The 15,087-nt window shown below is 38.3% G+C and overlaps 1 protein-coding gene across 2 annotated transcripts in view; it reads left to right on the top strand.

Annotated features, from left to right (window-relative positions):
* Positions 1 to 15,087, top strand: part of RNF128 (ring finger protein 128) — a 102,608-nt gene that overhangs the window by 63,935 nt on the left and 23,586 nt on the right. For both annotated transcript variants that reach the window (XM_082447667.1, XM_082447666.1), the window contains exon 2: positions 5,688 to 5,935. In XM_082447667.1, the coding sequence (XP_082303793.1) occupies positions 5,688 to 5,935 (248 nt within the window). The remainder of the gene's footprint in view (positions 1 to 5,687; positions 5,936 to 15,087) is intronic.

Raw genomic sequence — 15,087 nt, forward strand, 5'->3', positions numbered from 1 at the left:
AGCCTTGATCTTATTAGCACCATGTTTTAATCAGCTGAGCTGTACAACCCATATTTGGCTTCTTAAGCCTGGTACTTTCCAAATGAGATAGTTGTTGTAGCAATATTTTGGATAGAAAAGTGAAAAGCTTGACACCTTGTATAAGAGTCTATGTGTTAGTACATCAACATTGGTTTTAAAGATCAACTCTAAGGGGCTTCCCTGGTGGCTCAGTGGTTAAGAATCTGCCTGTCAATGCAGGGGACACGAGTTCGAGCCCTGGTCCAGGAAGATCCCACATGCCACGGAGCAACTAAGCCTGTGTGCCACAACTACTGAGCCTGTGCTCTAGAGCCCGCAAGCCACAACTACTGAGCCTGCGCTCTAGAGCCCGTGAGGCACAACTACTGAAGCCTGCACACCTAGAGCCCGTGCTCCGCAACAAGGGAAGCCACCACAGTGAGAAGCCCATGCACCACGACGAAGAGTAGCCCCCGCTCGCCGCAACTAGAGAAAACCCACGCGCAGCAACGAAGACCCAACGCAGCCAAAAATAAATAAATAGATAAATAAATTTATTTAAAAAAAGAAACTGCCAAACTGTTTAAAAAGAAAAAAAAGATCAACTGTAAGAATGGTTTAAGGAAATAGCAATAATTTTAAAGATTGTGTTAAAACTATTTCCATTTAATACGTTGTTGTACTACTGTGAGAGAATAAACCGATATGCAAAATTCTGCAGCATAAAGAACATAGATTCAATGATACAGGTTAAGTTTCTGTTAACTGAGCTTGTTTTCTTGAGTGTCTGAACTCCTGTCTTCAAAGAAGATCAATTCTTATAATCACTGAAGAAGTGCTTTGAGTTTCTCCAGGAAGGGAATAGCAATACTTCATCCTTCCAAGTAGGCAAAAGATTGTATTTTAATCATCCCTTTGAAAAAATGTCATTCTTCACATTTTCTAAATCTTATTTAAGATGAGAAAAACTTCTGGGCTTTGTGTGCATTTTCAAAGTTCCCTTCAAGTTTCTATTCCTCAACACACCAGAAATCAGAGAAATTAAACATTCAAAATAAGTTCTGAATACGACCACATCTGTGTTTCTTATAATAAATGGCTAACTTTTTATACAGAATATGTTTCGTGATGCTTTGAAAAGATCACTTTCAAAGTCATTAATTTTAATTTGAGAGGTTTGGAATTAGCTGAAGTATAACAGCCCCTTGAATCTCCAATATTTTAAGGACAAGAAGAAAGCTTAAGGGAGAAAAAAGGCTCGGCATGCCTGCTGTAGCAAAACACACACACACACACACACACTCATTCACTCACACGCCCCAGTCAGAAAAAGTTTTTTTTTCCGTTCCACAAAAAGAAGTCTGATTGACTGTTCTTCTTTGAAGTTTTAGGGTACATATTTTGTGTTTTTAACAATAGCAAATAGAAAAACAAATTTTACCTGGGACTGTACATGAACTTTGGCTTTTTAAAGTAGGTATGAATAAGTGAAAAGAATAAGCAAAGTAATTTCGTTATAAGTTTTGAATTGTATACTACTTGTATTTAAGTTTTGACTCTGTAATGTCCAGTGGTGCACTGGAGTCATCTGACTCAGCCAATTGTACCCATATTTTCCCAACTCCACATTCATATGGCCATGGGAGTAGTATTTATACCATGGAAATTGGCACACACTACAAATCAAGGCTTCTTCCACCTCCCCCAAGAGCCAGTTGTTAAACATTTACCACTCCCCATCCCAAATGTACCTATTTAATTTTCATTTTTTGCAGTGAAATAATAGCTTTAGGTTTCATTGAAGATAGAGAACTGATGTAGAATGGTGGTGAAGAGCAGAGGCGCTGAAGCCAAACTGCCTGGGTTCAGATACCAGTTCTGCATGTTTTAGCTTGTGTTATCCTAGGCAAGTTAGTCAATCTTATCTCTAATGGGATAATAGCAATGCCTACCTTATAGGGTTGATGTAAGGATTAAATATGTTAATACAGGTAAAGCACTTAGAATAGGGTCTAGTTTACAGATGAATCTTATCTGGCAATTTCAGTTATCCAGAACATAGCCAGGGTTCAGGAAGTAAACAAAAATGTCACTGAGCAACCAATCTAAATATCAGAGGGTGGTACTTGCACCGAAGCCCTCAAGGTCTCTCTGGGAGCCTGTTTTATTCTTTGTTTAGATCCAAGCTTGATGACTTCTCAGAGCTGACAGTAGATTAGATGTATAAAATTAGAAAGAGGGGAGAGATGCTGCTAGAAGCAACAAGTGACAACCTCTCTCCCCCAAAGAAAATTACCCAAAGTGAGAACTCAAAAATGAGTCAGAGGGGCTTCCCTGGTGGTGCAGTGGTTGAGAATCCGCCTGCCAATGCAGGGGACACGGGTTCGAGCCCTGGTCTGGAAAGATCCCACATGCCGCAGAGCAACTAAGCCCCTGCACCACAACTACTAAGCCTGAGCTCTAGAACCCACGTGGCACAACTACTGAAGCCCATGCGCCTAGAGCCCGTGCTCTGCAACAAGAGAAGCCACTGCAATGAGAAGCCCGCGCGCCGCAACAAAGAGTAGCCCCCGCTCGCCGCAACTAGAGAAAGCCCGCGTGCAGCAACAAAGACCCAAACGCAGCCAAAAAATAAATAAATAAAATAAATTAATTAAAAAAAGAAAGAGTCAGACTGGATGATATCTAAGGTCCATTCCAGCTCTCCAAGTCTGTGACTTTGGTGAAAAATCGTAACAGTCTGGGGACAAATAACCTAACTACTGTATTAAATAATGGCTTATAAAGATGATCCGCTATCAATAGTAAATCATAATCAGTATATCCTAGTTAGGAAAATAGGGCTGTATGGATGACTTTTTAAAATGTCCTTTCAAAATTGTTGAAATTAAGTATTTGTGTAAAACTTTTTGTTACTTGGGAATTTAACTTATATGGAATACCTAATTCTCTGACAATACCAGATAAAGGAAAGCGTTACTGTAGGTAATTAAAAGACAGTCTCTGCCCTTAAAATGTTCTTTAGAGAGGGAGTAACAGAGGAACAAAGAGGGAACATTTACATTCTCACTTGGAACTCGGGAAAATAACACAGGAGGCAACATTTGAGCTGGGACTTGAGTGATACGTAGACAGGCAGAGAAGGAAGGGGGAGTGTCAGAGCAGATGTAGAGCATTTTAGGCTGAGAGAACAGAATGAGCAAAAGGAAAGTTATGAAGAGTGAATGACACTAGCCGATCCCATGTGGCTGGATCTAAGTGTTCATGAGATGGAGGTGTAGTGGAGGTACATCAAACTGGAAAAGTTGGCTTGGGACCAGATCATGTAAGGCTTTAAATGCTAGGCCAAGAAGTTAGAAATTTAACGAGTAATAAGGAGCCACTAAAGACTTTTGAGCAGGGAAGAGGCATGATCCAACCAAGTGATGACAAATGTCAACCAGGAAGGCTGATGAAACTTTAAGGGAAGGGGGAAAATTGGAGTTAGAGTGACCAGTTAGGAGGTTACTGATGTAGCTCAGGCAAGGAAATTATGAGGGCCTACATTATAGGGCAGCAGGAATGGAACAGAGGATCTGATAATGGGAGATGCCAAGGAAGTATTATCTACGTGACTGACTAGGTTAGCAGTGAGTATTCAAATATGATTCTGAGGTTTCTAAACCCGGTGACCAGAGGGTTGTGATGCCATTAAGTGTGATCGGGAACAGTGGAGGGGGAGCAGTTTTCAAATAGTTGCAAGGGTATAGGGAGGAGGAGATATATAATAATGCTTAGAAATAGGTCTTTTATATGATTAGAAAGCTAATTCAATAGATAGTTGGACTACATATAGCATATATGAATATGAATTGGGGCGATTGAGGCACAGCATTGTTCCTTATGTGTAGACAATGTATATTTCTTGACTATCCTTGTTTTTTAATCTCCATTTGACCACAATGGCCAGTATGTTCCTGAGCATCCAGCCCTGCCACCCACCTCATATCTTCTAAAAGAATGAAAACTTCTGTTAGTCAAAAACATTTAGAAGGACACATCTGTGATTTAAAAAGAAACCTTTAAAATGATCATATATTCCAAAACCTCATTTTTAGAATGATCTATGCTTTCGAAGATTATTCAGGTTACAATATCAGAAATGAATGCTAGGTTATATAATTAATCAAAACTTTATAACCAGAAATTTTCCTGATAGATGGCTTGTAGAGAAAAGCCAAATAGTGACAAAAGAGAATTGAAATAATTTCTGTGCTTTTAGTGCCAAAGCTAGAAATGTAAAGCCCCCAAATAAAGAGAAAAATGAGCCTCTCTCTTGCAAAATAGCCAGTTCTTTAGGACTATTTGCATTATATACTGATAGAGGAAAGAGATGCAAAGAAGGCATTTCAACCTCCTTCACTTCCCATTGCTTTTGAGATTTTCCTCATGTAAATGGGAAGAGAGTGAGTCGTCAATGTTACCAAACTGAGTAATGGCAAATGAGTCAGCAAAGTTATATAAAAGGGTTTAACTAAATGGCTGTCATATGTAAAAATAATGTCTTTTGGAACTTTAAGGATCTTTAATAATACCCTATGAATATATTTTTTGAATTAGTAACTTCAAGTGAGACGAGGATCTTGATCTTTTGTAGACTTTGGCCACTGGGGGCCATAAATTTAAGGGATTACTTGCATAATAATTCTGCTATATACATTGCCATTTAAGGTTTATACTCCTGATTTGATCCATTGAAAGTGAATGCTATTAACATTCAAAGAACTCTATTCTCTTCCTAAAGATTATTGGTCTCAGGTTATTTAAACTAGAAGGAATATAAACCGTGATAAGCGTTGGAATGGTGAGAGTAATCTAACATTCACACACCACTGGGAAAGATAATGTCTGTTCTTTATTTTTATCACAAGATTTATAAAGTCGGTAAAGTGGGAGATGTTATAGAGATTTGGCCTTTAGACTAAGACTTATAGACGATTAGACTAAGTAATAAGTTTAGTCTGATTTCAGACTTGACTTTAGTTGGGGTTGAATAGAAACACCTTTCTATCAATTTTACATGTTATATTCATTGCTAACCTGATTAGGTCCATGCAAAACCTTAGAGCATCTTGGACAAATTTTACATTGCTCTTGAAGATATAGAAAAATGGCACATGGACATATATATAGGTTGTCTATTTGGGCTTGTAATCATTATTTGTCTCAAATTACTAATCCTGATATGTAGATCCTTATACATTTTAGTAGCGAGCTCATGAGATAGTTTATCACTTTATAAATTGGGAAACATATAGTTAAATAGTTTTGTCTTTCTCAAATCTCAGATTCTCTAGGAGAATTCCCTACCATCCGGGTGACTACCTGTCTTTAAGAAAGCCTTCATGTAAGAGGCAAATTGGGCCCCAAACCCAATACTTTTGAATTATAGGTGGCAAACCTGAGGAGAGGGGAGGTATTTGTTATATATCATAGCTTCCTTACTAAACTATGAGTTCCTTAAGATCAGTAACCAAGTCTCAGCATGTTTATATTCCCTATTCATATGCATATGTGCCCAATAAATGTTAATTGAATGAATGTCCTTCCTTTGTCTCATTGAGTGTCATTTAAAATCATTTTAGCAATTGGATTTTTATACTAAGAATGCTTTACCAAACTAAAACTGAATTCCTTTTCTTTTACAGGTGCAGGAGACATCGTTGCAATCATGATCGGCAATCTGAAAGGCACAAAAATTCTACAATCTATTCAAAGAGGCATACAAGTAACAATGGTCATTGAAGTAGGGAAAAAACATGGCCCTTGGGTGAATCACTATTCAATTTTCTTCGTTTCTGTGTCCTTTTTTATTATTACGGCAGCAACTGTGGGCTATTTTATCTTTTATTCTGCTCGAAGATTACGGAATGCGAGAGCTCAAAGCAGGAAGCAGGTTTGTAATGGCCCTTTCTTCCAATTTAAAAATATTTTACTGTTTTAATTGTAGATTCAGTGTCATGCATTTTAATATACTTCACTTGCTGGACAATGATCCATGCATATGTTTTGTGAAAACTGGTAGTTTTTAAAAGTATGTCACTTTCTATCCTCTGAAATCTCTTATTTTCTGAAATTTGTCTATGGCCTTAATCCTGCCTGGTTAAGTCTTCTAATACCTCATTAGGGAGCACAGCCAGCATTTAAGTATATATGGGTGTAAATACATATGTTCCTTTACACATTTTTTCTAAATTACAAAAGCATTTCATATGCAATATAGAAAATTTAGAAGCTAGAAAGTACAAGGGAAAAAAACCTTCACCCACAACTCCATATAACAACAACAACAAAACTGTAGTCATCACCCAAAGGTAACCACTGTTATTTTACATGTAAGTGTGTGTATGTACGTGTGTGCATTTGCATTTGAGGGCAGGGCTGGGAAGAGAGACTAGGCTGAATGTCATGAGTAGGCAAGTTTAAAGATCTAATTGTGGATCATATAGTACTAGGCTCCAAACAGAGTCACACATTCATAGTTTCTCCCATATTTTAACAGCTGATGTATAAACAGGTACAAAGTATAGAAATAATAGAACAAAAATACCAAAGCATCATTGAACAGGGAAGAACCTCTGGTTATATGGCATTGATCCTAGCACCTTTAAAGTGCCCCTCATCCCTCTTATATCCTTACTTCTCTTCCTCACCCAGCTTAACTTCCATGGCCACTCCCATGCATACGTCTTCAGTTTCCTTGGCCCTTCTCTCTCTTTGTTAACTTGCTGTCAAAACCCAACCCTGATTAAATCCTACTTCCCACCTACTCTATGCCAGTTCTTTGCTTAGCTGAAGTAGGAGAAAAACATTAGCATCTATACAGGCTAATCTCATTTTAAATTTATGATCACAAACTCAGAGTGAGTTTGCTTACTGCTGCCCAACAATCATGCCATGTTTTCTTAGCCATTTCCTCTCCTTTCCTAGGTTACTAATCATACATATTCCTTTCTCCTTAAACCTCCAACATGTCCTCCAACTTTACTCTCAACTTGTATTTTGGATCTTATTCCACTGAGAAAATTGAAGTAATCAAGGGTACTTCCACAAGCTTCCACCACATGTACCCATATATCTGCATCTGTGTCCATACCCAATATCCTCTGCCTTGTCTTCTGTTACTGTAGACACCCAAACATGCTATTAATTGCTTCCATTTTCAGAAGAACTTCTCTTGATCCCAGGCCAGAAACCTTGGAGTTAATTCTTTATTCTTCTCTTTCACTTCCCGTATAACCTCCATCAGCAAGTCCTGTTGTTTTCTACCTTCATTATATATCCAGAATCCGATTACTTCTCACCACGTCCATTGCTTCCACTCTGGTCCATGCCACCGTCATTTCTTAACCTCCTCTCCATCTCGAGAATTCTCAACACAACAGCAGAGTGGTGTGCCACTTCTCCAGAATGATTAGTAGGGATTTAAGGCTTTCAGCTGATCATATAGTGGGGGCAAGATTGTATTTTATATGTACTGAGAAGTTCCTCCAAAGGCAGTGAAATTCTGGCCACTTCATGCACTCTTTCTCGAATAAGCAAAGATGAACCCAATTTATTTGAGAGTAGGGAAGCAGTGAGGATTTCTATATGGCAAGAAGGTTAATTAAATTTGGGAACAGATGAAAAATTGAAATCTTATTATAAAACCTTTGTAAAGATTTAGACACCAGCATGTGGTAATGAGTGATGATTATCTCAATGTTTAAAGTTAATTGACTTCTGTACTTCTCCTTAGAGAAGCAGCTTATCACATTGGTGGCAGGTTCAGCCCGTTACTAGCTGTGGTCAAAAGGATGTTTAAAATTCCTGTGCCGGGCCATTCAATAGTTTCACCCTGTGTTAATATTTGGCATCTGTATACTGTGCTGATTTTATCTCTGAAGTTGGAAAGAAATTGGTATCCAGTATGACGAACTATTCAAAGGTTGTAGTTACAATGACAAGAGTGTTTGGCTCAAAGTTTATAGTTACAGTGTTTGGTTTGTGCATGTTCATGGTGGGGTATGTATTTCTGTACTCCAAGTGCTATATTATATCTATTAATGTGGCATTAAACCCCATAAGCAAGTAATATAGTTTATAAAGAACTGTCTGGTGTTGCACAAGCTCCATTGGATATTTGACTCCGGTCTCATCACTCAAGTAATTTTCATAGTTTATAATATATCTTACGAAAATCAACTTCTGTACAAGTGGTTAAGAATAGCATTAAAACTTCTCACCTCACCAGCCCTGAACCAAGATGGCAGAGTAGAAGGACGTGCTCTCACTCCCTCTTGTGAGAACACCAGAATCACAACTAGCTGCTGGACAATCATCGACAGGAAGACACTGCAACTCACCAAAAAAGGTACCCCACATCCAAAGACAAAGGAGAAGCCACAATGAGACGGTAGGAGGGGCGCAATCACAGTAAAATCAAATCCCGTAACTGCTGGGTGGGTGACTCACAGACTGGAGAACACTTATACCACGGAAGTCCACCCACTGGAGTGAAGGTTCTGAGCCCCACGTCAGGCTTCCGAACCTGGGGGTCCGGGAACGGGAGGAGGAATTCCTAGAGAATCAGACTTTGAAGGCTAGTGGGATTTGATTGCAGGACTTCGACAGGACTGGGGGAAACAGAGACTCCACTCTTGGAGGGCACACACAAAGTAGTGTGCGCATCGGGACCCAGGGGAAGGAGCAGTGACCCCAGGGGGGACTGAACCAGACCTACCTGCTAGTGTTGGAGGGTCTCCTGCAGAGGCGGGCGGTGGCTGTGGCTCACTGTGGGGACAAGGACACTGGCAGCAGAAGTTCTGGAAAGTATTCCTTGGCATGAGCCCTCCCAGAGTCTGCCATTAGCCCCACCAAAGAGCCCAGGTAGCCTCCAGTGTTGGGTTGCCTCAGGCCAAACAACCAACAGGGAGGGAACCCAGCCCCACCCATCAGCAGTCAAGCGGATTAAAGTTTTACTGAGCTCTGCCCACCAGAGCAACAGTCAGCTCTACCCACCACCAGTCCCTCCCATCAGGAAACTTACACAAGCCTCTTAGATAGCCTCATCCACCAGAGGGCAGACAGCAGAAGCAAGAACTACAATCCTGCAGCCTGTGGAACAAAAACCACATTCACAGAAAGATAGACAAGATGAAAAGGCAGAGGGCTATATACCAGATGAAGGAACAAGATAAAACCCCAGAAAAACAACTAAATGAAGTGGAGATAGGCAACCTTCCAGAAAAAGAATTCAGAATAATGATAGTGAAGATGATCCAGGACCTCAGAAAAAGAATGGAGGCAAAGATCGAGAAGATGCAAGAAATGTTTAACAAAGACCTAGAAGAATTAAAGAACAAACAAACAGAGATGAACAATACAATAACTGAAATGAAAACTACACTAGAAGGAATCAATAGCAGAATAACTGGGGCAGAAGAATGGATAAGTGACCTGGAAGACAGAATGGTGGAATTCACTGCTGCGGTGGAATAAAGAAAAAAGAATGAAAAGAAATGAAGACAGCCTAAGAGACCTCTGGGACAACATTAAACGCAACAACATTCGCATTATAGGGGTCCCAGAAGGAGAAGAGAGAGAGAAAGGACTCGAGAAAATATTTGAAGAGATTATAGTTGAAAACGTCCATAACATGGGAAAGGAAATAGCCACCCAAGTCCAGGAAGTGCAGCGAGTCCCATACAGGATAAACCCAAGGAGAAACACACCAAGACACATAGTAATCAAATTGGCAAAAATTAAAGACAAAGAAAAATTATTGAAAGCAGCAAGGGAAAAATGACAAATAATATACAAGGGAACTCCCATAAGGTTATCAGCTGATTTCACAGCAGAAACTCTACAAGCCAGAAGGGAGTGGCATGATATACTTAAAGTGATGAAAGGGAAGAACCTACAACCAACATTACTCTACCTGGCAAGGATCTCATTCAGATTCGATGGAGAAATCAAAAGCTTTACAGACAAGCAAAAGCTAAGAGAATTCATTGCCACCAAACCAGCTCTACAACAAATGCTAAAGGAACTTCTCTAAGTGGGAAAGACAAGACAAGAAGAGGACCTACAAAAACAAACCCAAAACAATTAAGAAAATGGTCATAGGAACATACATATCGATAATTACCTTAAACATGAATGGATTAAATGCTCCAACCAGAAGACACAGGCTTGCTGAATTGATACAAAAACAAGACCCATATATATGCTGTCTACAAGAGACCCACTTCAGACCTAGGGGCACATACAGACTGAAAGTGAGGGGATGGAAAAAGATATTCCATGCAAATGGAAATCAGAAGAAAGCTGGAGTAGCAATACTCATATCAGATAAAATAGACTTTAAAATAAAGAATGTTACAAGAGACAAGGAAGAACACTACATAATGATCAAGAGATCAATCCAAGAGGAAGATATAAGAATTGTAAATATATGTGCACCCAACATAGGAGCACCTCAATACATAAGGCAACTGCTAACAGGTATAAAAGAGGAAATCGACAGTAACACAGTAATAGTGGGGGACGTTAACACCTCACTTACACCAATGGACACATCATCCACACAGAAAATTAATAAGGAAACACAAGCTTTAAATGACACAATAGACCAGACAGAAGTAATTGATATTCATAGGACATTCCATCCAGAAACAGCAGATTACACTTTCTTCTCAAGTGCACATGGAACATTCTCCAGGATAGATCACACCCTGGGTCACGAATCAAGCCTCAGTAAATTTAAGAAAATTGAAATCATATCAAGCATCTTTTCTGACCACAACGCTATGAGATTAGAAGTGAATTACAGGGAAAAAAACATAAAAAATCACAAACACAGGGAGGCTAGACAATACGTTACTACATAACCAAGAGATCACTGAAGAAATCAAAGAGGAAATCAAAAAATACCTAGAGACAAATGACAATGAAAACACGATGATCCAAAATCTATGGGATGCAGCAAAAGCAGTTCTAAGAGGGAAGTTTATAGCTATACAAGCCTACCTCAAGAAACAAGAAAAATCTCAAATAAACAATCTAACCCTATACCTAAAGGAACTAGAGAAAGAAGAAAAAACAAAACCCAAAGTTAGCAGAAGGAAAGAAATCATAAAGATCAGAGCAGAAATAAATGATATAGAAACAAAGAAAACTATAGCAAAGATCAATAAAACTAAAAGCTGGTTCTTTGAGAAGATAAACAAAACTGATAAACCATTAGCCAGACTTATCAAGAAAAAGAGGGAGAGGACTGAAATCAATAAAATTAGAAATGAAAAAGGAGAAGTTACAACAGACACCGCAGAAATACAAAGCATCCTAAGAGACTACTACAAGCAACTTTATGCCAATAAAATGGACAACCTGGAAGAAATGGACAAATTCTTAGAAAGATATAACCTTCGAAGTCTGAACCAGGAAGAAATAGAAAATATGAACAGACCAATCACAAGTAATGAAATTGTAACTGTGACTAAAAATCTTCCAACAAACAAAAGTCCAGGACCAGATGGCTTCACAGGGGAATTCTATCAGACATTTAGAGAAGAGCTAACACCCATCCTTCTCAAACTCTTCCAAAATACTGCAGAGGAAGGAACACTCCCAAACTCATTCTATGAGGCCACCATCACCCTGATACCAAAACCAGACAAAGATACTACAAAAAAAGAAAATTACAAACCAATATCACTGATGAATGTAGATGCAAAAATCCTCAACAAAATACTAGCAAACAGAATCCAACAACACATTGAAAGGGTCATACACCATGATCAAGTGGGATTTATCCCAGGGATGCAAGGATTCTTCAATATATGCAAATCAATCAATGTGATACACCATATTAACAAATTGAAGAATAAAAACCATATGATCATCTCAATAGATGCAGAAAAAGCTTTTGACAAAATTCAACACCCATTTATGATAAAAACTCTCCAGAAAGTGGGCATAGAGGGAACCTACCTGAACATAATAAAGGCCATATATGACAAATCCACAGCAAACATTATTCTCAATGGTGAAAAACTGAAAGCATTTCCTTTAAGATCAGGAACGAGACAAGGATGTCCACTCTCACCACTATTACTCAACATAGTTTTGGAAGTCCTAGCCACGGCAATCAGAGAAGAAAAGGAAATAAAAGGAATACAAATTGGAAAAGAAGAAGTAAAAGTGTCACTGTTTGCAGATGACATGATACTATACATAGAGAATCCTAAAGATGCCACCAGAAAACTGCTAGAGCTAATCAATGAAATCTCTTGCATTCCTATACACTAATGATGAAAAATCTGAAAGAGAAATTAAGGAAACACTTCCATTTACCATTGCAATAAAAAGAAAAAACTACCTAGGAATAAACCTACCTAGGGGGACAAAAGACCTGTATGCAGAAAAGTATAAGACACTGATGAAAGAAATTAAAGATGATACCAACAGATGGAGAGGTATACCATGTTCTTGGATTGGAAGAATCAAGATTGTGAAAATGACTGTATTACCCAGAGCAACCTACAGATTCAATGCAATCCCTATCAAATTATCAATGGCATTTTTTACAGAACTAGAACAAAAAATCTTAAAATTTGTATGGAGACACAAAAGACCCCGAATAGCCAAAGCAGTCTTGAGGGAAAAAAACGGAGCTGGAGGAATCAGACTCCCTGACTTCAGACTATACTACAAAGCTACAGTAATCAAGACAATATGGTACTGGCACAAAAACAGAAACATAGATCAATGGAACAAGATAGAAAGCCCAGAGGTAAACCCACCCACCTATGGTCAACTAATCTATGACAAAGGAGGCAAGGATATACAATGGAGAAAAGACAGCCTCTTCAATAAGTGGTGCTGGGAACACTGGACAGCTACATGTAAAAGAATGAAATTAGAACACTCCCTAACACCATACACAAAAATAAACTCAAAATGGATTAGAGACCTAAATGTAAGACCGGACACTATAAAACTCTTAGAGGAAAACATAGGAAGAACACTGTTTGACATAAATCACAGCAAGATCTTTTTTGATCCACCTCCTAGAGTAATGGAAATAAAAACAAAAATAAACAAATGGGACCTAATGAAACTTCAAAGCTTTTGCACAGCAAAGGAAGCCATAAACAAGATGAAAAGACAACCCTCAGAATGGGAGAAAATATTTGCAAACGAATCAATGGACAAAGGATTAATATCCAAAATATATAAACAGCTCATGCAGCTCAATATTAAAAAAACAAACAACCCAACCAAAAATGGGAAGAAGACCTAAATAGACATTTCTCCAAAGAAGACCTACAGATGGCCAAGAAGCACATGAAAAGCTGGTCAACATCACTAATTATTAGAGAAATGCAAATCAAAACTACAATGAGGTATCACCTCACACCAGTTAGAATGGGCATCATCAGAGAATCTACAAACAAGAAATGCTGGAAAGGGTGTGGAGAAAAGGGAACCCTCTTTCACTGTTGGTGGGAATGTAAATTGATACAGCCACTATGGAGAACAGTATGGAGGTGCCTTAAAAAACTAAAAATAGAATTGCCGTATTACCCAGCAATCCCACTACTGGGCATATACTCTGAGAAAACCAGAATTCAAAAAGACACATGCAACCCAATGTTCATTGCAGCACTCCTTACGATATCCAGGTCATGGAAGCAACCTAAATGTCCATCAACAGATGAATGGATAAAGAAGATGTGGCACATATATACAATGGAATATTACTCAGCCATAAAAGGAAATGAAATTGGGTCATTTGTAGAGACGTGGATGGATCTAGAGACTGTCATACAGAGTGAAGTAAGTCAGAAAGAGAAAAACAAATATCGTATATTAACGCGTATATGTGGATCCTAGGAAAATGGTACAGATGAACCGGTTTGCAGGGCAGAAATTGAGACACAGATGTAGAGAACAAACGTATGGACACCAAGGGGGGAAAGCAGCGGGGGGATGGGGGGGTGGTGTGATGAACTGGGCGATTGGGATTGACATGTATACACTGATGTGTATAAAATTGATGACTAATAAGAACCTGCTGTATAAAAAAATAAAATTAAATTAAAAAATTTAAAAAAAAACCCTCACCTTTTAGATAAGGCTTTTGAGAGGGCATTTTTCACTACTTAATGGGCTATATTTGTTTATCCTTTGGTGACTAAAGGATTAAATATATGACTGATAATCCCTTTTGCTTATATATACTTGAGAGTGCTGAAATGTCATTTACATGTTATTTAATTTTCCTGACTTCTTATTTTTAAAACATAAAGCTTGATGCCTATGATGGTTATAACTATCACTAAATATTTAACTGCATTATCCCCATTTTACTGGTAAAAATAGTACTGAAACTGAGTAATGAAAATTTACCTTTGTTAAAATTCATTAGAATAATCAGGAATGTCTTCCCTCTGAACCATTATGACACATAGTAAATAATGTCAGGCAAACTGATAAATGTATAACCATAAATTTTGATGACCAAAATGCCCAATTATAATGGACAGCATATAGTGGTCGTATGCTTGATATGCCATAGTATGATGTGCAAGAACACACATCATCCCTGTTTTTGTGGATGGAAAGCTTTTAAACAAGATGAAAAATATCAATGGGTTGTGAATGAAAATAACATATTAGGCATTATATGGTGGATTCATGTCTTCACTGGGAACAACCCTAACCTAAGACAAGGAAGATTATGGAAAACCTTCTGGCATGCTCAAACTAAACTGAGTTTGGGAGTCACCATTATACACTTGACTCTTGCATGGGACACCCAGCTTTTTTGGGATATAGTACATGTACCTTAACCTTACTCAAGCAGTCAATACTCAGTGGAAACAAGGTATGTGTTGGATTAAACATTGGCCAGTGAAACAAAACGGGGGTCTAGGTGAAATAGAAGCTGGCCTTCGTATAATGGAACAAGCTGAATTTACTTTTAATGAAAACTGTCTTTCAGAAGAAAAGAATTTACTCTCTGAAATAGATTGGTAGGAATCATCTTCCAAGAGCAGAGAA

The sequence above is a fragment of the Balaenoptera physalus genome (genome assembly GCF_965194825.1).
Source record: "Balaenoptera physalus genome assembly, chromosome: X".
Classification (NCBI taxonomy): Eukaryota; Metazoa; Chordata; class Mammalia; order Artiodactyla; family Balaenopteridae; genus Balaenoptera; species Balaenoptera physalus.